General features: G+C 34.9%; 3 protein-coding genes across 5 annotated transcripts; 1 reads left to right on the forward strand and 2 right to left on the reverse strand.

Annotated features, from left to right (window-relative positions):
* Window positions 1-662: 662 nt before the first annotated feature.
* LOC103337055 (cullin-1-like) lies at window positions 663-3,792 on the reverse strand. Of its 2 annotated transcripts, none has more exons than XM_008240204.3 (2): window positions 3,416-3,792; window positions 663-3,026 (listed from the first exon to the last, which is right to left on the reverse strand). In XM_008240204.3, the coding sequence occupies exons 1-2, from the start codon at window positions 3,423-3,425 to the stop codon at window positions 925-927; spliced, it is 2,112 nt and encodes a 703-aa protein (XP_008238426.2). In that variant the 5' UTR covers window positions 3,426-3,792; the 3' UTR covers window positions 663-924. The 2 variants fall into 2 exon arrangements, with proteins under 2 accessions (XP_008238426.2, XP_016651401.2); XM_016795915.2 differs by having other exon boundaries at window positions 663-3,237; window positions 3,416-3,755.
* Window positions 3,793-5,621: 1,829 nt separating this feature from the next.
* Window positions 5,622-11,714, forward strand: LOC103337056 (uncharacterized). The gene is made up of 13 exons (XM_089055612.1): window positions 5,622-5,770; window positions 5,913-6,027; window positions 6,898-6,982; window positions 7,353-7,404; window positions 7,496-7,516; window positions 7,606-7,659; window positions 8,858-8,908; window positions 9,434-9,496; window positions 10,134-10,199; window positions 10,316-10,354; window positions 10,713-10,835; window positions 10,927-11,019; window positions 11,226-11,714. Exons 2-13 carry the CDS (start codon window positions 5,931-5,933, stop codon window positions 11,562-11,564), a joined length of 1,083 nt encoding a protein of 360 aa, XP_088911738.1. The 5' UTR covers window positions 5,622-5,770; window positions 5,913-5,930; the 3' UTR covers window positions 11,565-11,714.
* A 787-nt stretch (window positions 11,715-12,501) lies between these two features.
* On the reverse strand, window positions 12,502-16,688 carry LOC103337113 (Phosphotyrosine protein phosphatases superfamily protein). 2 transcript variants are annotated; one of them, XM_089055613.1, is made up of 7 exons: window positions 15,893-16,688; window positions 15,372-15,494; window positions 15,219-15,275; window positions 14,431-14,524; window positions 13,860-13,942; window positions 13,697-13,786; window positions 12,502-13,083 (listed from the first exon to the last, which is right to left on the reverse strand). In XM_089055613.1, exons 1-7 carry the CDS (start codon window positions 16,112-16,114, stop codon window positions 12,694-12,696), a joined length of 1,059 nt encoding a protein of 352 aa, XP_088911739.1. In that variant the 5' UTR covers window positions 16,115-16,688; the 3' UTR covers window positions 12,502-12,693. The 2 variants fall into 2 exon arrangements, with proteins under 2 accessions (XP_088911739.1, XP_088911740.1); XM_089055614.1 differs by lacking the exon at window positions 15,219-15,275.
* Between the last annotated feature and the right edge of the window lie 8,426 nt (window positions 16,689-25,114).

Consider the following 25,114-nt stretch of genomic DNA (forward strand, 5'->3'; position numbering starts at 1 on the left):
TATCTCATGTGAATAGTGGTTGTCATGGCAATGGGTGGAAACACCACAAGCCTTTTGCAAGGGTTACTACTATTCACGTGAATAGTAATAGCCATTGACTCTCTTTGCCTTTTGCCATGGCAAATGAATGGAAGTGCTCTTATTCCTCCAACTAGCCAAATGTGGCCTTTGCATAGGCCTTTGTGGGCCCAGAGCATGTGTTTTCCATGAAGAGAAAGTATCACGCGTATTGCAAGAGCACGAAACATTTCATGCAACTGCAAATCCAACAGCCAATATTAAAGGCGCATTGACATTATCGATGACGTCAGCTAGTCATTAGGGTTTTATTTTTATTTTTAATAACCTTTTTAAATGTTTTTAATTTGTTTTATTTTTAATATATATAATTGGTTTCTGATCATTGGAGGTCAGAACCATTGATTGAAATTTTATTTTTTATTTATTTATTTAAAACCTTTTTAAATGTTTTAAAATAATTTTTTTTTTAAATATTGTCTCTAAATCATAGTTTAATTAAATTAAACTATACATAGTTGTGGAATACATGAGTATCATACCATAATTTTTCTCAAAATAATAAAATATGATATCTTATTGGTCTAATGGGGAATTTTGAATTTTGGGCGCAGGCAGATGCTTTGGCAAACTAGGACACGATCTTTAACAACCATTTGTTTAGGAGATATTCTTGGGTTTTTTTTTCTCTTCTTTTTGTGTCGTAAAACCACAAGTATTATTTGAGACCATTTCTCTGTAACTTACAAATTCTTTAAGTATAGCAAACGAAGCAGAAGCTGTGCCTGCATCTTGATGCCTATAGATGACAAGTTTAACATCACTCTCTAAAACAAATTATAATTCATGTACTTCTACTGGTTCCAGCACATAGCAAGAAGTTATATGAAGAGTCCAACACTTGAATCATGCAAGATACTTGAACATGTTATGATTTTCCTTGTCCCTCTCCAGGTAGTCACGGACGATGAGATCTTCAATCTGCTTCTTAATTGCTCTCATGTCAGGCTTGAATTTATGTCTTAACTGCTCAACACACTCCATAACTAATTGCTGATGACCCAAAACCTTCCGACTCTTCATAATCCGCACGATTGCAGCATCAATAGCATATCGCCTGAATCTGTCAACATCTTGGATCACCTCCTTCCTTTCATCCACTGGTGGGAGAGGAATCTTAATTCTTCTCATTCTGTCAGTGAATTTGGAGTTGAACTCAAAGTCGTCATTTGGCGAGATAGTCTTTGCATTAGGCTCCTTAATAAGGATCTTGTACTTGGCACATGAAAGCGAATGAAGGATTCGAACAGCTGCGTCATGGGTAAGGTTTAACTTACCTAGTATTTCTGAATAGCTCAATTTATCAGCGCTATTGAAAAGTAGCAGGAGAGCGGCCTGATAGGTTGACACAACCAATTCGATTTCTTTTGGCTCGAACTTGCCAATAATGTTGCAAGTGCCCAATGAGTAAATCCATTTAATTTTTCTGCATTTCGTCTTCGTTTCATAGAATCCCTTGAAGACTTCAACACATTTCACCATTTCTGCAGGTAGGCTAAGATCACATGATTTATAACTTGGCCAGAAACCAGTTGTAAGAACGGTGACGGTCAAATCCATCCCAGGATTTACATTTGGGTTACTGTGAAGATACTCCTCAAAGCTGGTCTCATTGTCCCGAGCCAATGTCAAATCTGTGACCATTCCCTCCATCTTTGAGGTGAACTGTCCACCAAATTGCTGTTTCATCTTTGTTAGAATACTTTTTTCATGTTCCTTGTTGGCACTCTGATCAAAAAGTAGCCGGCGAGAAAGTTTTTTCCTGTAGAATTCTGCAAAAAGGTCTTTGTCACTGATATAAGCAAGCAAGTTAACAACCTTTTCAAGCATTCCTTCTATGGCATCATCGCTCAACTTCTGGCTCCCACCCTTTTTGAGGATATCATCACAGAATGCAGCAAGTAATTGAGCACTTGAATTCCCGGAAACAGATTTATTGCAAAATCCATCAAACGCCTCTCTCAGAGCCTTGTGAAAGATAGAGTTTTTTATTAAGAAATCTTCGAAATGTGCCATATACTTATCATGAAGCTCGATCATTTTTGTGACAAGGACCTGTTCCAGCATGCCAGAAGCTCTATCAGAAGCCTGGTTGTTTGCTGCATATTCAGCCTGTTGGACCAGGGTTTTAACTTCAGTGCTAACTTTCTGTTTAAATACATTAGCAAGAGGTTCAAACAACTCCTGTTGCACTTTTTCCACCAGCTTTTGCTCACTGCTTGAATGCATGTAATGAGAAACTCTAGCCCTCTCCCTTCTCAAGCATTCCTCAGCCTTCACCAAGTGATCAAAACAAAAATCCTCCAAAAGCCAACTTGATGCTTTACGAGTATAGTATTCACCAGCATGTCTCAGCATGTGTTCCTCAAAGTCCTCCTGATAAGTATTCATTTGTCCCATTCCAATTCCAACAAATACATCTATCACATTCTTCACTAGTGCCCTGTCAATCTGCTCTCCAGCACGTTCTTTATCAACAAGACCAATTACGGTAACTCTGGCATTAACATTTATCTCTCGATAAACCAAATCGCGGAAGCATGTAAGTCCAACGTCATTTAGGCTAAGAAGTGATCTCCTAGGAATGAAGAAGCGATCAAGAAAATTAAAACAGTTTGACAACCACCTAATCATAACTCTATAATTTGCCCATCTTCTCACAAGCTCCCACAGCATAAATTCGTCGTGTTTCTCTATTACAGAGGGCAACACCGTTGTGGTTACATATTCCTCCAATGCCTCCTTATATTTATCATATAGCTGTTGAGAATAATTATGAGGAGGCTTTTGGGTACACATATTGTAGATAGTTGTGTAAACGTTCATATATTCTACCGAGCTGAACTGAGGCTCCGGTAATCCTTCTAAAATCCTCTTTATTTTTGTCAGCATACTCTGGATATAGTCCCATCCTTGATCAAACTCGATAAGTTGGCGACAAATTCCAGCTATAATGAAAGGATATGCAACAACATGTCACGGAATCTGCTATGGTTTCTTGACAATATATCAAAGTGAGTGAAAATCAAAAGACCAAATGTTTTTTAATGTCTCCCCATCCTGTATCTCTCTTGAAATTTTGACATGATACAAGTTCCAAATAAGAATTCCTCCTCCCCAAAACGCTCATAGTTTGACAGGAAATAGAAATTAAACGTTCTGCAACAGGAAATAGAAATGAAAAGTTCTGCAACTTGAAATTTTGCATCAGATTTTTCCTAGTACAACATTTTGCATGCTTGTTCTGAACTGGATAAATTTGATCAAACAAAAAATGAAAGAGAAATCTATCAGAATTACGAATTAGTCAATTGAAAATTCATGGAAAGAAGTATACCTGAGATCATCGCTATGAGGGAGGAGCTGACGGCTTAGGAAGAAAACCCAGGAAGTGAAAAATCGAATGGCTGCGTGGACCTTCTTCTTCAATGGGCTCTCTGCCACTCCAATTGTCACCAACAGCTCTCTCTCTCTCTCTCTCTCTCTCTCTCTCTCTCTCTGTATCTACGCAGCTGGAACAAGTGCTCTAAATAAAAACCCAAAAGCAAAAGCAAAAAAGCAAGAACGAGGACTTGAGAAATGGAAATTTCTGTTATACTTCTGCACAAATTGAAGTTTGCTCAGGCCATTTTCTACGAATTTGTCCCAACCTGACCTGACAAAGTCAACAACGATAAAGCAGAGTCCAAAGCTTCAAAGCAAAGCAAAGCAAACCTGCACTAACAAGATTGGGCCTATACCTTCCTTACGGGGTTAGGCAATTACACAGACTTTCAAAGGGCTTCGTTGGACACCCAAGAGATATCTTTGGATACCCTTCTGCTATACTTTAAAATTCCCATAATTTTTCAAGACACCCAATCTCATTTCAGATATGCCAAAGGTAACACTAGAAAGGAAAAAATAATAATCATATTTTGGTTCTTAAACTTGGAAATAAAGAAAAAATAAATAAAGAGAGAAGGAGGGCAACCACCCTAATTTATCATCTTCTTCCTCTTTTTGCCTCGTTTGGTGGCTCAGCCTTATATTTTTTCTAATGTAACACAATTTGCATTTTGCACATTAGAATATCATCTCACGAATGCATTGTTTGTTTATGTGAATTCAATTTTTTTTTTTTTATAACATGATAACTATCGTATTTTAGTTACGTTATTCCGATGGAGCATAATTCAATTTTCATATTAATATTTTGTCTTAGAAATATACTATCCTCATTTATTTTTCTACACCAGGTTATATTCACTATCTTGTTAGAAAAAAATATGGTCAAATATGTACTAAAGTGCAAGTGAAAATCATTCTACTTATCACTAAAGAAAACTCTGATGAATAAACCTTACACTAATTAGGCAACGTATCTAATTTTAAATGGAAAATGAGAGAGGATTCAACTTATGACGAAAGAAAAAAACTGAATAAACCTTGCGAGGATTCAACTTATCGCACCCCAATATGGGTATGTCCAGTGGCGTAGCTAGAAATTTTGTTAAGGAGGATCAACCTTAAACAATTATGATAATCACGTTGTAACATTGGATGAAAATCAGATCTCCAATGCCCGAAAAAAAACCCTCATGCAAGCTACCTAAAAGCAAAAAGGAAAGTTTTAAATCATATTTCTAAATTATGGAATCATCCATAGATCTAAATACATGATATATAAACTATAGAACTTATAATATGAAATAAAGAAGATGAAAACACCATTTTATGAGATGGATGTGCTACAAGTGGAAAAGTGTCAATCATAGACAGGTAGAAAACAATTTAGAATGGTCAAAATGTTCTTTCAAAGAAGTGACAAAATCAGAGTACATAAAACAAATTAAGGCCCCGTTCGGTAATATTTTAAGGGGTTGTTTTCATTTTCAGAAAATAAAAATGAGGCAAAAACACGTTCGGTAGCCTAAAAACAGAAAACACTGAGAATGTTTTCATAAAATGAAAACACGTTCATGTGTACTTGTAGAAAACAGAAAAAAGTTGTTTTCATTCTCATGGGAAACATTTTCATAAAAAGAACTCACATATTATTATTTCAAATTGTACTACCAGACACGTTTTCATTGTTTTTGTTTTCTCAAGATGTTTTCTAATTAATCTACAGACGATTTTCATTTCACGAAAATGAAAATTCTAAGAAAACATTTTCCGAAAACGTTAGCAGACGGGCTCTAAGAGTCTCACAGAAAACAAAATAGATTTCATAGTTGTCACCACTACTGTATGCTTTCACCTCCTCAAGATCACCTGCATCAAAACTGGATTCCAAACCAAGCTAAAATCGCAGTAGGATAATCACAATAGTATCTTTACCTTTTGAAATTAAAAATGCAGAATTGTTCATTAGGTGGGGGACAAAAGGGCTCTTTATTATCTTATAAGATAAGATTTTCCATTATTTACAAGGGGGAAAAAAAAAAAAAACTAAGCCAATGACCAAAAGAAAAAAGAACTAACAGAATGGGAAATTATAGAATAGTACGATATCGCTATGTCATCTCCGACTTTTATGTAATGACACTGTCAGTCTGACTGATACTATTATTAGCGACTTTTTTTTTTTGGTTCTTTTTTTTGTTTTTGGCAAATCAATCACCCAATTGGCGACTTCAAGAAGCAAAGCAGAAGATGTTATCAATAAATTCGGGCAAAGAAACAGCCAGTAGAAGATCCAATAGTAGCGGTCGCTCCTCTCACTCGCGTGCCTCCGTGATATTATTTGCTTCTTCTCTACCACTCACACACCAACAACCAACAACCAACCGTTACTATTACTATAAACACATATTTTGTTCTTCCCATCTTTGAAAAAGGAATTTTGACAGACAACAACCCACAAGATCATGGACTTCACTTCCCCTTCCATTGACTTCATCTTCATCTTGGCCTTCATCATATCCATCCCAAGTTCACTTTCCGTACCATTCGTCGTGCTTCATGGTAATTTCCTGCTCCCTATTTCATTGTTGCCAGCTTTTTTCTTTTTCTTTCTATTTAAAGGATGTGTATTTGGTTTGATGAATCTGTTTTTGCATCTGGGTTATTGATAATTTTTCTGGGTTTTGGTTGTTATTATTTTCTGGATATGATGATTATCCAAGTGTTGACTAATGGGTTGTTGAAATATGCTTTATTTAGAAAAGATTTGAAGAACTAATGGGAACTTGATTATTATCATGTTCTTAAAGATGTTCATGTAGACACTACTATCCAAAATGTCAGTATGTCTATGCGTGGATTTAATCTTAGTGTGGAAAAAAATTCCTGAAGCGAGTGATCTCCAGTGAATTTTATTTTCTGCAACTCGAATTTTATGTGCTTTTATAGAAACAGAAATCTAGCATATCCACTAGTTAACCCGACGATTACAGATCAAAGAATTAAGACCCTGTATATCAACGTACCTTTTCCACTTAAGAGTATAATGACATAGGTTTTTCCTATGTTGTATCCTCTCTGCAGCAACGTTAAGGGAACATAATTGAGAAAAGAAAGCAAATTGCTTTCTGTGTCTTTACTGTTTTTGACTTAGCAGTAGAGTGAAAAAAATAGGTCGTCATTTTTTAAAATCATCACCAAGAAAAAAACTGAAATTAAGAAGGTTGATACTGTGGCGATATGATTTCAGTTCTGAAAGTGTTACCAATTGGATTATGCACTCTATCCCTTATAATTGCCGCATGATATTGTAGTACTTCTTTTGGCCTCCTTTTATATGTTTGGCTAGTATTTCATCCTGTTCTCTTATCATTATTTATCATTGTACTCGTATGCTCTCTCTACTCCAGTCCTAATGCTTCGTCATGGCAGGCATTGGAGATCAGTGCTCTAATCGAGGAGTTAAACAGTTTACAGAGGAACTGAGGAACTTTTCTGCTACTGAAGGATATTGCATGTATGGTGCAGTTTTTTTTTTTTTCACCCAAATCTGTTTGTTTTTTGCCACTAATATATGTAATCCTGCTAGAGATAATTGCTAACAGTTCATTCATGACATTTCTCTTAACAACTCTTATATTGTTTCCTGATTCAAATTCTGATTATAAGTTTTGTGTTGACATATGTTGTTGCCCACTTGAGTTTTATAGAACAAGATGATAAAATATGGCACTTCATTGTTTTTAAAGATTCTTGTTAGTATGCCAACTGAGAAGTGCACCCTTATAGTTGTTTACACGTTTTTTTTTTTTTTTTTATAAATGTTTTAGGAGCATCTTTGTGTTTTTCCATGTGTAACGAGATTGCTTGCCTTTGCCTTCCTGCAGAGAAGTTGGCGATGGAACATGGGATTCCTGGTTTCTGCCTCTTGAGGAACAGGTTAAAACTAAAAACTGGAAAAACAAGACTTGTCATCTTAGACGTAATTTTTATGTTCACTTGTAATTTGACTTTTTGTATGTGTTTGCAGACCAGAATTGTTTGTGACAAGGTAATAATGCTCTCTACGTTAGTATATATTGCTGGTCTGGCTTTTGAAGTTTTTGTTACCTTTGACTGTGTTCCCCACTACAACTACAGGTAAAAGAAATGGAAGAACTGAGACAAGGTTACAACATTGTTGGTCTCTCCCAGGTATTATCATGATTGGATCTTTCCGTTTGGCACCTATATCTGTAATACAGTATGCTCCAAGTTGTTTATTGATTTACATTGGGGCACATTCACAAACCTTTAAATTCAATCCTTTTTCTTAAAATGTGTTTGCTTATGTGTCGGACTGGTGAGACTTTCTGAGTAGAAGTAATTTCATACGTAGAAGTAAGCTATTTTTTAGTTTCCATCTCAGCTAATGATGTCGCGCATGTTTCTTTTAACAGATGAAGTGAGCTTATCATGTTCAAATTTTACATCTAGTTGTCTTCTTAGTATATGCGTGTGTGAAACAAGGCTGTATTTCCATATTAAGTGTTCTTTAGCACGGTACAAATGATGTATTTTCCTTAGTGCATGCCCTAATACCTAATAAAAATGGCCTCGCAGATTTGTGAAGGCCTCTCTTGCCTTAAGTCATGCAGCCTCACGCGTTCTCAGAAAAAAGTGATCATTTGATTTATGTCCCATGAAAGGGTTTTTCAAGTTTGTCATACTTATGTAGCATATAAGATAATGGAACTGATACCTAATATTCATGGCCACATACTCATGAATAAAATGGTGATTCCGGAAATCAAGTCCCCAGAACCAGAATAGCTTCTTGAATTCCTTCCTCATCGGTTACTCTTAGTAATATATGTCATTAAGTCTTTTCTTGCCTCATCCGCCTAATTTTGTTCCTTGTTCCATTGCTTATTTGTGATTGTTTATCAATGGTTCTCTTAGCACATTGACTTTGAATCAAATGACTCCTTACAGGTGCTATTAATCACCATCCTCACCCAACTGATTCTTGGTTTGCAGAACTATATATTCTGTAATATTTTTCATTCTGCTGGTCGCTGGGCATATTGAAACTTTATGAATTTTCATTTCTTTAGCTGAACGAACAGAAACAAATATCTTTCAAGCCTTTGACTTGTGGCTTTGCTTGTTTAGGCGGGATGATCTGTTGTTACTTTCTTTTCTTTTCTTTTTCCGGTTTTTGAATTTTCTCATGTTGTTGGTTTTCATGTTAGACTGTTTTCTCAATCCCCAATGCTTATAAGTGAATTAGTTTATTATAGCTTACAAACATAAATATTGCGTGTATTCATATGAGTTTTGAATGATGTTCAAATAATTGCAATCAATTGATTCTTTCTCATACATTTTTTTTCTTTTCTAAATTTAACAGGGTAATTTGATTGGCCGAGGTGTTGTAGAATTTTGCATCGATGGACCTCCTGTAAGATTCAGTTTAGTAAACTCTGATATTTCCAAGTTTTTTCATCTGTCTTTCAACCAACTACATCAGTAGTTATTATAATTAATTAAACTTCAGTTATCATACACATATTGAGCTAAGCTGTCTATAACATGTTTGAAATGTATAACAAATGGTGTTTTAAGTTCTTTATGATTTTCTTATACCATTGTAGCTCGAAAAGCATTTAAAACTACTAGTTTAGTTGTGTGTGTTAGCCATGCGAAGTTCATTAGTCGATACATTCAGCTATGGAATCGCGTACTACTCTGTACTCCTTATGTTATCCATATAAAATACAGTTCCTTTGGTAGTAAATAAGAGCAAGCACATTTTTGTATGGTCTTAGTCTATAGGGAAATGCTCCATTAGATTTACAGGTCTTTCTCCGTATCATTGTTTGTTTTTTCTTAATGCACATTTATTGCGTAAGTGGTTGTTTTATTTCCTCACATCTGTGGACTTTACCAATATCAAAATTTTTTGCTTTTTCAATTATTGAAACAGGTTAAGAATTTTATCTCTTTGGGAGGACCTCATGCGGGTACTGCTTCGGTGCCTCTTTGTGGTGTAAGTATCATACTATCATCTTGGAATTTTGATCGGTCCTTATACAAATGCTTTTGTCACACCGAGATTTCTTCTGGTTAGGAGAGTACATATAAACCACAATTGGACGGACATGCAGTGTAGAATCCATATTCTTACAAACTACACCATAGTATGGTATATGAGCTTGATGTTGCCTCTTCCCAATAGCCTGGGCCTTTGGGAGAAGCTTGGGGTTGTTAAATGTAGTTTGTAAATTTTAGGTACAATTGACACACATTTGGAGAAATTTATGCTTTTATACAATAGTTGGACTAGCACTTTCTAAGTACTTCGTCACAAATGGCTGCAGCAAGTATCATTTCCTACATCGTTCATTCAATCGCAGAAGATAAGAATAGTTTGAAAACATGTTGTATCATAGTCCACTTAAGAGTGGAATTTTCAATGCAAAGATCTCATTATTCTGGTTTTCTACCTAATTGTCCAAAGGTTACCCTTAAGTGATGTCTCAAATCAAAATGATCATAGAGTAGATAACTATCACTCATAAGAAACCTCTAACGCTTAAAGGTTTAGTTAAAAATAATGTGTGACCTCTTTTGAGATATGTTGATATTGCTCAACAGCTTTTGTGTTTGCTTTTGTCTTTCTGCAGTCTGGTATATTTTGCATTATTGCAAACCAGCTACTCAAATCAGAGATCTACTCTGACTATATCCAAGTATGCATCTATTTCTGCCGATTCTTTCTTTTTGTCTCCATTCTGGTGTCAACTTTCAATCTCCTAGGTATATTTCTGATGAGGCCTGACCATTTGAACCAATTCTGGAATTGCAGGCTCACTTGGCTCCCAGTGGTTATCTTAAATTACCAAATGTGAGTGGCTAAAAGTAAAGCACTAGGAGACATTTTAATGAGGCTTTTACTGCATATTGTTATGTTATACGTATATACAAATAACCTTGCAGTTATAAGTTTGCTGAAATTAATAGCCTGCTTTTGTTTTCCTTTTCAATTTTTGGCTTATAGATTAATTTCAAAATGTTGTTTGTGTTTTCTGGGATAAACTTGGGATAAATTTCATTTGATGTAGTAGTTTTCATGCTCTCAAGTGTCCATTCATACTACAACAAAAGCCATATATGCCACTTGTAATTTTTCACCTAAGATTAAATCTCTGTTTGCTTAACAATAGCTGTAAACCTAAGCATCCAGATCAACAATTTCTTCACAGGCAATGGCTGACTATTTAGAAAAATGTAAGTTTCTTCCAATGCTCAACAACGAAAGACCGGATGGGAAAAACTCCACTCTCAAGGAAAGGTTTAGTAGCTTAGAGAACCTGGTGCTTATCATGGTAAGTTGTAAAATACATATTTCTGAGCGTAACATTTCTTCAATCTCTTTCTAGATTCATTTTTGTCAATGTTAATTTTGTATTTCTGCAGTTTGAGCATGACACTGTTTTGATACCTAAGGAGACCTCATGGTTTGGTTATTACCAAGATGATACCTTCAAATCAATTTTAAGTCCACGACAGGTAATTCCATAATGCTAATACTATTATTGTTAAACTGAGTATTTATTTACATATTAATGTTCGCTAAAATCGAGTAGCCTTGCTGATGGTTTAGTTACTTATTTCTTTTTGCCACTTAACAGTAAATTCAAGTGGGATGCGTTACAAGATTTGCTTTTATGCATTAAGCACGAACGTCATCTTAGCTTTCGCTTATTTTTATGCAGACCAATCTCTATAAGGAGGACTGGATCGGTTTGAGAGCCTTGGATGAAGCTGGAAGGGTTAAGTACATCAGTGTTCCAGGAGGTCATCTCGGAATCTCCACGAGTGACATGAAGAAGCATGTGGTGCCTTACTTGAACAGTTTAGCATCAACAGAGATTGGAAAAAAGGAAGGTAATGATCCTAGAAAGAGTGGAGTTCAACATGGAATGCCTCTTTTGGATGAGAAAGCATCAACTGAACTTGTTCTAGAAGGATCATCATCATACAGATGGCCCTTATCAGTCAAGACTTTGTTCAGTGAACTTCTTGGGCTCACAGAAGACGAGTCACTGACTTAGCCTTGACTAAAGATTAATTATTAGTTGAACTCAAACAATAAACTCAAAAATTAAGCTATATGTAGAGTAATTGAAATTTATTCGTTCCCTGTTACTGAAATGGTTATACTATCTCTGTAAATAAAATTGCTTGCGATTGTTACCACAAAACATATCATTTCATATTCTGCATGTATGGTGTTTTTGAGAAAACATGGGAGCCATGGTATCTCAAATTTATCTTTGGAACCAAGTCTCACCAGAACTCTGAAAACTTGTTCATGATGTAATTACCAACATGTTGGTTCGTAATTCCGTTTTTTTGTTCTTTTTAGTTTTTGTGTTTACCATTTTTCTTTCCAAATTTTACTGACCAGATGATGTGACACTGAAAAGGTTAAATTTATTTAAGTTTGAGCTCACTCTGAATTTTATCTATTTCTAACGAGCATTTTTTTTGTCTTTTTGCACAATAATAAAGAGCTTAATGATTCGTCCAAAATAATAATAATAATAAAGAGGTTAATGATTTAAGTATTGGGGTAAACAAAGAAAAGTGTGGGGTTTAAATAGAAAAAACCCTATTTGGAATATACTGATTTGAATAAATTGCAAACCAAATTGTGATACTGCAATGGTGTCCATTTTCCATATGCACAGAAACTTTTCTTGATAAGCGTTTTGTGGCCACACCAGTTGTTTTGTTCATACAATTGGCCAACTCCAACCTATGGCAAAGAAGTAAATGTGTATGACAGCTTTGTTTAGGCAGCTAAAATGAATTGGGGATCAAAATCTTTGCACCATCTTACTCTCACAAGAGAATAGAGTGATTCTTAGTCAGCATTTTGAACTTGATAACAAACCATGCAGGTTCTGAATGACTTTTCCAAGGTTCTTTCCTACCAGCTCACTCAATAATCACTAAATTATACGTACTCCATATATAACCACTATATTTTATGCATCATTACCATAATGCTCAACTTTCTTTCATTTCGACTCAAGATAAAGTAGCGGACTCAAATTACAGGAGGAAAAACACAGTTTAGTGCTGCCTAATGTAACATTATTTTCCAATTTCTGTACGAGAAGAAAGTATAAAAGAACGCTTAGCAAACATCTTATATGCATTCTAATGAGGTTTTCCTTAGTAGACTTGTATGTCCACATTAATGCTTCCCATATGATCAGCCCTCATCGAGCAGCTGCTTTCCCTACCGAAGTTCTCTCCTGACATCTTCTGGTGGGCACGGCAGCGGAGCCACAGACATGAGATTCTTTCCAGAGCTGCCTGACCGGCTACTCGAACCCGATAGACAACACTTAAGTCTGCCCATATCTCACTTCCCACAGCACCTGACTGGTGATTTGCATCATATCCTTCAAGATCTGATTCAGTTATCACTACTACAGAGCCTTCGTCGAATGGAACTAGATCCTGTGAGGAAACAGACTGCAGGGATCGAATCATTAGATTGGTCATGTGGCTGTAAACAACAGCTTTCTTCACCATTATATAGTAGTATTCCTGTACAGCCTGCAAAGCAACCGTCAAAGAAGAGCTCAGGAAAAGAGTAAAAGTCAAATTGAAGAATAGAGTTAGATCATGCCAGACAAACAAAAATCTAGTTTAACGAATTATAAGCAAACTGATCCACAACATACAATCTCCCAAGATGGATTACAAAGAAGCTCCTAAGATCTCTTTAAGCATCAGTTTATACACAATGATCTTAATGTGGAGAAAAAGTGATACTACAATGTCAAATGAAAAAGAAAAGAAAGTATATCTCCATTCACACCCAATGTTGTGCTCAATACACCAAAATGTCAAAAACCATTTCCACCCAAATTTTGCCCTTGTCAAAGTTCGGAGAGGGAAGGGACGAAAAAAGGGGGGAGAAGATGTACGTTTCTCAAAGAATAAAATTTTCAAATGGTTAAATAGGATTCATAATCTGTACAATAATTTTGCAAATTTGTTAGGCAACAATGTGGAGTTCAATTAGAATCACCTAAAAAACACCTACAAAAGAAAACACCAAAATTCCCACAAAAAAGGAAAATGAACAAAACTTCCAGAGCTTCAAACACGAAATAGCAGGACCAGCCAAACAGCAGGGAGAATGAACCCGCGCTGTGTAAGTTACCTGCCACTGAGAAGGGGCTAAAAGCACCCTTGGACGAATTGACTTCAGATATTCATAGGCAGAATCAGGTGTCATCTGCTTGTGATGGACCTATATAAAGACAAGAGATCAGAAAAGGTGGCAATCTTCAAGTAATTTGTTATTTTCAGAGTTCAATACTAACCAGGTAACAGATAACAATGGTCGTACTACGCCCTCGTCCAGCTTTACAGTGAACATATGTTGTCTGTCCACAAGATGCATTTTCTTCATGACAAAAAAGGAAAAATCATATCAACAAATAATAGTCTTCTGGGGAGAAAAAACAACCATACTTAAGAAGTTAGAATTGAACATTTAAAGGAAACTAACAAAGTTTACATCCCAGTAAATACAGGTAGAAATATAATGACTCAACACAACACCCCTTACTGAAGAAGCAACTGCTTCAAAAAACATGACACAGATTTCAACAGAAATATCTCTTCAAGATTCTAAAATTTCGCCTTATTTTTTATTTTTTATTTAATAAACATGAGCAGTAGATGGTCCAGAATATTCAACAATCCAAATTTAGTTACACTGGAAAAATCCAGAAGGGCAGCGTCACAACACCCTTGCATATCAGAAAGTAACTGGATGAGTGTATCCAGTCACGGACAGAATATCCTAAGTACCTAGAGCCGTGTTATGCTAAAGCATGCAATATCAGATGCTAATCAATATAATTAAATCAAGGATGCAAAAATGATTACCATGAATGAAGTCTACAGCACGACATGTATCACTCAGTGATGGTGCAAAGCAGTAATCTCTTGTAGGAATCACCAGATGGTTAATTCCATGATACTGCCAAAAGTTTAATGGTTAGATTAGAGCCCAAAAAAAGGGTAAAAACAAAAACAAAATCCCAAAGTTTTATCCCAAATACAGGCAATCACAAAGTCAACTTTAATCCAGAGCATTCACAAAGCCAATTTTAATCCAGAGCATTCACATATTAATACATACAAAAGTATGGCAAAGACCAGCTAATGCTGTCAGATGCCTATGGCATTTTGGAAATACTTCTTCTACTGAGAAGCACAGCAAAACTTCTACTAAAAAACCAAGTCCTTCCTGAAAATGCACTTGCAAAGCACTTCATGAGGAAGCACATACAGCACTAAAAACTGCTTCTATAAACTAGAAGAACTTGTACCTTTTCTGCCAAATGTGAAGTTTTACTTTTAAAAAACCCAAGTGCTTCCTGAAAATGCACTTGCATAACTTCCTGAAGAAGCACATAAAGTACTAAAAATTGGTTCTAGAACCTAGAAGCACTTGTAACCTTTTCTGACAAATGTTTCCAAAAACGCTTTTGGCTATCAGAAAGTGTTTTTAGCACTTATCAAGGCATTTCCCCACAGGCCCTAAATATTACATGAAAATAAAATACAAAAAAACTCTGAGCAGCAATAACATTTCATTTAAAAGAAAAATGTATCAGTTTATCTCCAAAACCAAGCAAAATCTGAAAATACAAATCTAGAAAACCACTAACATGATAAAGAGACGTTGGAACCAAAGTCTCATATGGCTCATTAAGTACAAAAAAACTCTGAGCAGCAACAACATTTCATTTAAAAGAAAAATGTATCAGTTTATCTCCATAACCAAGCAAAATCTGAAAATACAAATCTAGAAAACCACTAACATGATAAAGAGACGTTGGAACCAAAGTCTCATATGGCTCATTAAGTGTGATGACTCCACAAACTCCAACTTCCTTTAAGCGGGGCACATCAGTAGGGAATGGAACTGCACCTAACAATACAAACTGAAAATTGAAGTGTTAGAATTTAAACAAGAAATTGATTCAGATCAAAAAGTCCAAGAGTTCAAGCACATAAACTCTGATGTAAAACTACACAAACTTTAACCTGACAAGTCTAAGGAATAGCACAACTCACAATAATCAAAAGAGAACTGAATCAGGCACATAACAAGGCCACATGGAGAATAAACATAAACAAATTTCTTTCATTTAAATATAATCAGCTGCATCTCATTTACATCTACAATTAACAAATATAAAAACAAAACCAAAACAAAAATCGCATATTAAATCATAGCTGCAGAAAAAGGATAAACACCCACATTTATAAAATAAATAAAAGAGCTTGATAAAATGATATTTGTACTACACAAACGAGCTTGATAAAATGATATTTTTACCTCATCGACCTTGTCCCACCACCGAAACTCAGCCTGAAGCTTATTCCTGATGACATTGTAAAGCAGAGTCGGGTAAAACAGCGCACGAGCCCCAGCGCCGATCAAAACCCGTTTGGCATCCGAACCAACGATGCTTCTGCTACCAAAATCGTTATTTCCAGGGCATGAATTCCCTTCTTCCACACCTCCAACTTCCCCTACTTTCAATTCCTCAATATACATAGCCTCGGTTGAATCCCGAAACAAAAACAATCACAATTACAACACAAATTTAACAGAAAATCTTAAAATTTTAACAATATCTACATACAAAGGACCATTTACACAAAAAGCGCCATAAAAAAAATCCTAACTTGTTTATTCCTCTATTTACCAAATAAAATTATAAGCGAGAAGACCTATAGTTTCTAAAACAGTGAGATGAAGAAAGGATCGGGAGAAAATTTGAATTGGAAATAGTGGAAATAAAAACCATGGGAGAAATCGCGACCATAATTTGCGAAAAGGGGGACGATCGGAAAATGAGAAAGACCAGGGTGCGATCGATCGAGGATGGATGAAATTTTTGGGATCAATTGGGAATCGGGAACTGGTGAGAATATGAGGAAACCCTAACCCTACAAAACAAGAATTTGCTTGAATCAGAGGATAGGCTGAGGTTATACTCCACCTTTTGCTCAACAAACTCTGAAAGCGGACGGATGCAAAGAGAAGAGAGAGAGAGAGAGAGAGAGAGAGAGAGAGAGAATTAAAGAAGAGCGTCGAAGACTCGACTCGAAGGGGTTGTGGGATGGAGGGAAAGGATAATGTCACGGGGATGATTAAGGAGAGAGTTTGAAAATCGATGGACACGTGGAGCCATTTCAGGGATCGAGGGGGTTTAATTTATCGATTTTAAAGGTAACAGTGGGGTTGGCCGACAAGATAATCACATAAAAAATATGATAATTCGAATTATGACGTAATTTTTGTTTTCTTTGCTTTTTCTAATTTTTTGTGGGTGCAGCGAAAAAACGAACCACCCGAGTCTTCCTACGCCACCCATTGTGAAGAGGTCAGCTTAATTTTATCAAATTAGCATGAATTGGAATTGAAACTAGTTAGATTACTAAAATGTCCTCATTATGTTAAATTGGAAGATAAATTTGAAATTTGAAAAATTATGTGAGGATATAATGGTAAAAAAGATAGATTCTTAGTGGGTTAGTTATTCAGGAATTAAAATACCAATTCTCACTCAAGAGTTTAATTCCTTCAAAAAATTGAATTCCGCCCTACTTAAATTTTCATTCCTTCATGTGAAGTAAACACATGAGTCATTCGTAAAAATGTAAAATAAAAAACAAAGACTAAGTTTGACCAGTGTTTAAATGTAAACCTGATTCAAATATTGAGTGAGTGGGGATTCGAACACATGACCTTGAATATAGAGATAATTGCTCATTACCACTGGAGCTACACGATCCATTCTTCTTCTTTTTCTCAAGTTCAAATATTTTTAATAGGTGAGATTGTTGAAGTCTTGAGTTGAAATGTTATTTAATTGAAATTACAAACGAAAATGTAAGGTTAGGTTGACAATAATCTCATTATCAGAGTTGAAACTTGAAAGTGAATGAATAACTTTTTGTGCTTAGAAGCAAACTGAAAATTAATTTGAACGATAATTTAAGTTGCCTAACAAGGGTTTAAAAAAAAACCAAAATGATTGACAAATTGACAGAAAAACAATACAAAATAGATATGTCAGAGTAAAAACTACATTTCAGACCAAAAAAAAAAAGAGTAAAAACTACATGACTCACATAAAATACAGTATCCTTTACATGGACTCTGATATTTTCATAGCATTTTTAAATTAACGCTATTGACAATCTTATCCTCTTATGACATTAATTAAAGGCGAAAAAAAGGAAGAAGAAAACGAAAGGTCAACAATAGCAGTGCCATGGTGGCAGTACCCTGGATCCGAGCAGTGTTTCCCAACTTGAATTGGAAGAGAATAACTTACAGACGCAGGGATATCTCCTACTTTCTATTTTTTCTTTCTCACTCATCAAGTGAGAGGGTTCGGATACATGTCCAGAGACTTGGAAATAAGTTTTTTTTTTTCTTTTCTTTAAACTATTATTTTTGGAATCATTTTGAATTTGAAACTTCTTCCAACATCAGGAATAGACATAACAATTTCGTGATTTGGAGATGCGAATGTAGGGGTGCAAGTTTGATTGAAAATTCCGATTCTTATCCTTTGCTTTTGGCGAGTTCAAATCAATTCCGAAATCCGAAAATTTTGAAAAAAAATTGGATTGGAATTAGAATGTATCTCAAGATTCCAAAAACTTCTGAAATGTATTGAGGGTTCAAGCTTAGAAATAATGACTAATTTCATGTTAAACAAAACATGACTTTTTTTTTTTTAGAACAAAATATGACTTAATGACCAAATAGACAAACAAGAAATTTAATAAAGGATAACAACATATAACCCTCCATTTGGATGAGGGAAAAAACACTCAAAATTTAGCTAAAAATTGGGAATTTAATTAGAGAAATTGACAATTCTCTTATTTGGCAACTTAAGTGTGAAATTTATTAAATGACGTGCTGAAAAAATAGTCGAAATTGGGACATCAAATTTCCGAGTTTAATTTCTACCAAAATAGGCGTCATTTTACAATTTTCATATTGCCTTCTACAAAATTATGTCATTTATAAAATTCGGCATACATAAATCCAAAAACTGAAATCTTTAATTGCCAGAAATTTAAATGATGGAAATCTAAATTCCGTCATTTTAGAATTCTATGTAGTTTTTCGAGCTTTTCATATGATTTTTCAATCTTGAGCCAATTTTAACCTTTCAAATTGTTTTGCATGTTTGAATAGGGGATTCTAACTCCGATCCGATCTGTCCGAAAAGCAGCCCCATGTGAATGACATCATTTTACTTGAAACCTAAGAATGGCATTTTTCAATAAATGAATCGTAAAAATCAGCTTAAAATTGATTAAATCCAGAAAGGTCGGTTGATCGCCACCCATGCAATAAAGGCATTTAAAGCACTCTTGTTTTGTTCGTCTAAAAAATATAAAGCACTCGTGTATTCCCCTTTTTTTTTTACCTTTCTTTTCTGGTGAAAGATTCTTATAGTGTCTACTTTCATGATTCACAAGGAATTGTGACGCATTCATAATCATGCACCGACTACTTACTTAGTGCAAACAGCAAGAACAACCCCATAAGGTGGGAGAAAGAAGGGACCACAAGAAAAGGTGTAGGTTTTGTGTCTTTTGATGCAAGTAACAGAACCCATTAAAGGGACCCTTCTTTGTTGTTTTTTCATTGTCAATCAATACGGAAAAGACCATCCTACATGATCCACGCTAATGTTGGTCCAGAATCATTTTTACCTAATAATTTGTACTGAAGTTCTACCTAACCCGACACACACAAGATGAACAAGAAGGCCATTCAGGCTGGGACATTATAGATGTACCTTTCGGAAGAAACTACAGATGAGAAAATTATTCCATTTTAGTCGACATCACGAGCCGTCCATTTTTTCACAGCCAGAACTTCTGGTAGGTAATGGCTCAAATCGGAGATGATGGAGAGATTCTAGGTTGAGTGCTTTATGTTCTGTTCTTATACTTCACCCAGAACTTGAAGGTCATATATGTCCAAGCAGTATCAAGCATGGCATGGAAAGTGCCAACAAGTTAGCCTGCCTTCCTTTTCATCTGTCATCATATATATAATGATTAAGATTTGGAAAACGTTTTGGTGATTAAAATGTATTGCTATTGGTACAATGATTGGGCCTATAAATCTCACCTCAGACCAAGTTTACAAACTAATATGTTTTCATGAAGGAATTGCACTGGTTAAATTCAGAATTATCTATTTCTATTAAAAAATAATAATTAATTATTTACATGATTTGATCATATGGAATGGCATCTATTCTGTATTACGACGTGTTGTAAGCGTTTCAATTGGCTTTCAGAATCTGCTAATCCTCAGTGCAGTTTCTCTGGCTTTCACATGAAAATCAATGACAGATTTGTCTGAACTTCAACAAACTTTAATTAGGAGTGGTGATTTCCCCACTCTTTTTTCTCATATTTTATCCACTTACACTCCTTTTTTAACTCAAAAAGGAGTGTAAGTGGATAAAATAGGAGTGGGGAAATCATTGCCCTTAATTAGCCCTAGGTTTTGTCACAAAAAATTTCTCTCAACACCTCTCAGTGAAACTTTTTTTTTTCTTCAAACAAATTATAGTCTAAACTATAAGAGAGGAAGTTTCTCATACACACACACACACAACTAAGATGTCATGGGGGTTCGAATCTTAAACCTCTAGTCTACAAGTCAAGAGCTTTTTTCACTTGGTTAGACCCTGTTAGCCTTCTTAGAGAAACTTTAGTTACAATGTCATAAGTGTTTCAATTGGTTTATAAAAATTGTAAGTGCTACATGGAGGGCATGTTTGGTATCCTACTAAAAAAAGTGAACTAAAGAATCATAATTTTGTTTTTTAAAAACACGAGTTCTCAAATACTGATTTTAAGATCTAAAAATTTATTTGGTTTTGAAATTAAAATTATAAAAAAAAAGAAACCCTAAATTTTCAAATTGAAATTTAAAAAAAAAAAAAAAGGGTGGAGAAATTGAATGCAATTTCAATTTGTGCTTCAGACTCTACATGAGAGAGAGAGAGAGAGAGTTATGGGCTTTGGACTCAATAATTATTTTGAGTTTAATAAGATACCAAACGGGCCCGTAGTTTCTCTGAGAATTCACTATTTGCCTCGGACTTTCAACAAACTTTAATCACGTCCTCGGTTTTGTCACCAAAAGTTTCTATAAATACCTCCTAGTACATGAAGTAAGTCGTATACTTTTTTTCCGTAGTTTTTTCTTTGGTTATGATTTCAAATTCAAAACTCAGAGAGAAAACGTTTGGGTTTTAAGGGTAGCAGAAAGGAAGCAGAGAGGAGGAGGGGGGAAAGAAAAAGAGAGGAGGAGGGGTGGAAATGGGTTTTGAAAAACTCGAGAAACTAATTAAAATTCACATGGCGGTCTATGATTATGGTTTAGTATTATAAATTTGTATTAAAATTACCTCATATTTTGATTTGGTGGAAATTTGATTTTCTAGTATTTTTATTTGAATCCAAATGGGGGGTACTTCTTACATTGTACTTAAGTAAATGGAGGTGACAAAGCTTGAATGTTGAAAATGGAAATAAGGTAATCTATACACCACTTGAGTAAAGGGGCAATGAAGCAATGATTTTTCGGGAACTCATGTTTTTGGGTGCATGGTATAATTCTTCCTTTGCCCTTTAGCTGCTCTTTTCTGCTTTTGTTATTTGTGTTTATCAAATTTTTGTTCCTTTTTTTTTTTCTTCTAATTATAATACTTATAACAAGCTATGAGCACCTCACTCTTGGTTTATTTTTTTCCTTCTCTTTCCTAAATTTTTATTTTCAATGCTCAACAAAAAGTTTTGCGTAGGGTTTGCTTTGTTTCTAAAGTTTGATGCTTCTAGGGTTTTTAAAGCATTGTTGCTACCTAAAGCACAGCAATATATTATATATATTTACTCTATCAGATCTCTTAACCATTCATCAATCTCTTTGGTTCTTTTTTCAATCCTTTGACAATTTTTTTTTATTCTTTCAATATCAGGAATTTCAACAACAAAAGGCGAATTCCTAAGTTCATAAAAACCACTCAAAATCATGTAGTCAGATTCAATATCAAATCTCAATTCAAATCCAGGTATGTATCTAAATTTCAATCTATATATTACATGACTTATTTTATTAAATTATTATCATGTTGATGATTGGTTATATAAGAAAATATAGTTCTTAGAAATATTTATCTATTTCTTGTTGGGTTATCTTTCAAGTTATATGGTTTTGGAATTTTTCTTTGTAATCTAAGAAAAATCGAGGAATTGACTCAATCTCAAAGTGGAGCTCTAAGATAGATTCATTGGTACATGCTACAATTGATGAAAATATTTCCAATGAACAACAACAAGATGTGCTGAGGAATTGCAAGATATTGGAAACAATATGGATGCATGTGTGACTAATGTTGAGCATAATGAGAATGATGACGATGAAAATCTTGTTTTATGACATTAAGGCATGACAAATTTTTTTATTATAGTATTTTCATATTAGATTATGTGATGCTCCAATTTAATAAGTTTCTCACAAAACCCTCAAAATCTCAAGAACGGCGCCCTACTTCTGGCCTAAAACACAGCCAATTTTGACAGCTCTTGCATTGCTTGAAAAGCTAACTTATCGGTTCTGATTCTGTTGATTTCAGCACCTACTGAGACTGAAATTATTAGGTTACTGGCTCTTTGAATGTTATTGCTTCCAACAATTGTTTGTGACCCCAGATTACATGGTAGGCAAGGCAAGAAGGATTGAGAAAATGGGTTAGGGATGGTTCCATTTTTGGAGAGGATGAAGAACGTGTAAAATGGTTACTATTGTAACAAAGATGATGAAGAAGAATCTTTTTGGCTTGCTGCTTCTTGTTCTTATACTCTTCTTTTTTTTCTTTTTCCTTTTTTTTCCAAAAAAGAAAAAGACTCATGTGGCCAAGGCAGTACATGATACTGTATTTGTCCATCAGATGCCAATAATATTGTTGCCGAATATATAAATTCCTTTTCACACTTTTAATGCAAGTGACAATCTACTCTAAATCAATCTAATTTATGAGGAGAGAGATTCAAAACTTGAGTATAAGGGGACGGGCTCACTGCTCTCTCCAACTAGCCTACACAAGCATATCTTTGAGATATAAGTGAATAAGTAAATAAAGTACAAATTTATAAATAAATCCAATCCTCATGTATTTATACACACTATTTAAACATGAAATACACCCAAAATCAACCCAAAAGTCAACTTTTTGGGTGTGTTTATAAATATTTTTGTATAAGATGGGTTTTGGGTGTGTTTATAAAGTGTTTTGGGTGTGTTTTTTCATAATTTCAATCCATTTTGGGTGTTTTAGTGAAACTCCCTAAATAAAGTTGGTGGGTGTGAAATAGGTCTCTCTCTTTTTTCAAATTTTTCTTTAATTATTTTATTTTTACTAAATTACACTCACATCATGAATGATGTTATTTTTAATATATTATATTAATTAAGGACGTTCTAAATAATTTTTGCAAAACGACTTATAGTTCAAGTGATTAAAAGCAGTTACTCCTTAATTTTTATGTCATTATGATATCTCATTGCTAAAAGAATGACAAAACCAGCTCCAAGGCAGTCAACCAAAGCAACCACACCCCAAAATTTGAGGGGCCCTTTTTGTATGATCTCTCTTGAAATCTCAAGGGAGGTGTGCTTGCTCCCCACTGATGTGTTTTATAGTTTCATGAGTTCTCTCTCGAACCGAATTGATATGTGTCTAAACCTACATGAAACTATAAACACATCAGTGAAGTGCAAGCAAACCTCCCTTGAGATTTCAAGAGAGATCATATAGAAAAGGCCCCTCAAATTCTGGGGTGAGATTTCAAGAGTTAGTTTGTTACAAATCTCCACTAGTCAAAGTTCAAAATTATCCATTTTTACACTTTTTTTAATAAAACATATATTCTATAAAAACATATCACATGAATATTATAGAAACTAAGACGTGGAGCAAAAGCCGTTTCAATTGGGATTTTAAATTTGTAACTGTTGCATTCATTTCTATGTGATTTCACGTGAAATTGTTGAACAATTTATTCTGTAAGCTCAACAAACCTTAATTATGTCATAGAACTTTTATACTACAAAACCTATCACGTGGTGAATCCCATAGAAACTAAGACGCATGGCATAAGCAGTTTCAATTGGGTTTTAAATTTGTAATTGTCACATTAATTTCTTTTTGCTTTCACGTGAAGTTGGTGAACATTTGTCTGTAAGTTCAACAAACCTTAATTATGTCATTGGTTTTGGTGCCCAAATTTTCTACAAATACCTTCCCAACCCTCTTCCAATTGCAAGAGAAATGTCAATAGACCAAGAGTTAGTTTATTACAAATCTCCACTAGTGAAGTTCAAAATTATCCTTTTTAATCTTTTTTTAAATTTTAAAAAAAAAAACTTAATTCTATAAGAACATATCACGTGAATGCCATATAAACTAAGATGCGTCGCATAAGCCGTTTCAATTGTGTTTTAAATTTGTAATTGATGCATTCACTTCTCTGTGCTATCACGTGAAGCTAGTGAACAATTTGTCTGTATGCTCAACATACTTTAATCATGTCATAGAACCTTTATTCTACAAGAACATATCACATGAATGCCATAGAGATTAAGAAGCGCAGCATAAGCCGTTTCAATTGGGTTTTAAATTTGTAATTGGATGCATTAATTTCTTTGTGCATTCACGTGAAGTTGGTGAACAATTTGTTTGTACGCTCAACAAACCTTAATTATGTCATAGAACCTCTATTCTACAAGAACCTATCACGTGAATGCCATAGGAACTAAGACACGTGGTATATATAAGCCGTTTCGATTGGGTTTTAAATTTATAATTGCTGCATTAAATTCTTTGTGCTTTCACGTGAAGTTAGTGAACAATTTGCCTGTAAGCTCAACAAACCTTAATTATGTCATTGGTTTTGATGCCCAAATTTTCTACAAATACCTCCCCAACCTCTTCCCTACTGCATGAAGTAAGTCATATCTTTCATAGTTGTTTTCTTTGTACATGGTTTACCAATTAAAACCTTTGGGAGAGCTTAAGACAGAGGAAATAGGGAAATAGGAGGATGAGGAGGAAGAAAAGGGAAGGAGAGGGGGAAGGAGGAAAACTTGAGAGACAATTAAATTTACTCAAAGAAACTTATTTTGGTGTAGAAATGCGTGGCATGGGAGGAAAGATTTTAGGGCCGAAGGGAATACTAATTAACAATATTAGTGTTGTTTTGGCCTTCAGGATGAGACCATCGAAGCTACTCGACTTCGTTTGAGAAGCCATCCCAATGATTGTGCCTTGATGAACAACCGTGTGAGTGAGAGCTGTGGTTTGATGATGAGCTCTCTTTGCCCTCACTCTCACCCATCTCATCCTCAGCCTCAGCCCTTTTGGGTAACAACATTGTTAACCCTAACATGAGGCTTTCTCATCAAAACCATCCACCCCTCATTTACCATATGCCTAGCTGT

Source organism: Prunus mume, linkage group LG7 (assembly GCF_029339155.1).
Source record: "Prunus mume cultivar Tortuosa linkage group LG7, ASM2933915v1, whole genome shotgun sequence".
NCBI classification, from domain to species: Eukaryota; Viridiplantae; Streptophyta; class Magnoliopsida; order Rosales; family Rosaceae; genus Prunus; species Prunus mume.

Bases quoted from the DNA above. Each gene is read 5' to 3' on its own strand.
- LOC103337056 (XM_089055612.1), top strand. From the start codon at position 5,931: ATGGACTTCACTTCCCCTTCCATTGACTTCATCTTCATCTTGGCCTTC. The intron at 8,909-9,433 runs GTAAGATTCAGT...TTATTGAAACAG, and splicing joins TTTGCATCGATGGACCTCCT to GTTAAGAATTTTATCTCTTT. The intron at 9,497-10,133 runs GTAAGTATCATA...GTCTTTCTGCAG, and splicing joins CTTCGGTGCCTCTTTGTGGT to TCTGGTATATTTTGCATTAT.
- LOC103337113 (XM_089055613.1), bottom strand. From the start codon at position 16,114: ATGTATATTGAGGAATTGAAAGTAGGGGAAGTTGGAGGTGTGGAAGAA. The intron at 15,276-15,371 runs GTTAGTGGTTTT...GTTGCTGCTCAG, and splicing joins TTCCAACGTCTCTTTATCAT to AGTTTTTTTGTACTTAATGA. The intron at 13,084-13,696 runs GTAACTTACACA...GTTGCTTTGCAG, and splicing joins TAGCCCCTTCTCAGTGGCAG to GCTGTACAGGAATACTACTA.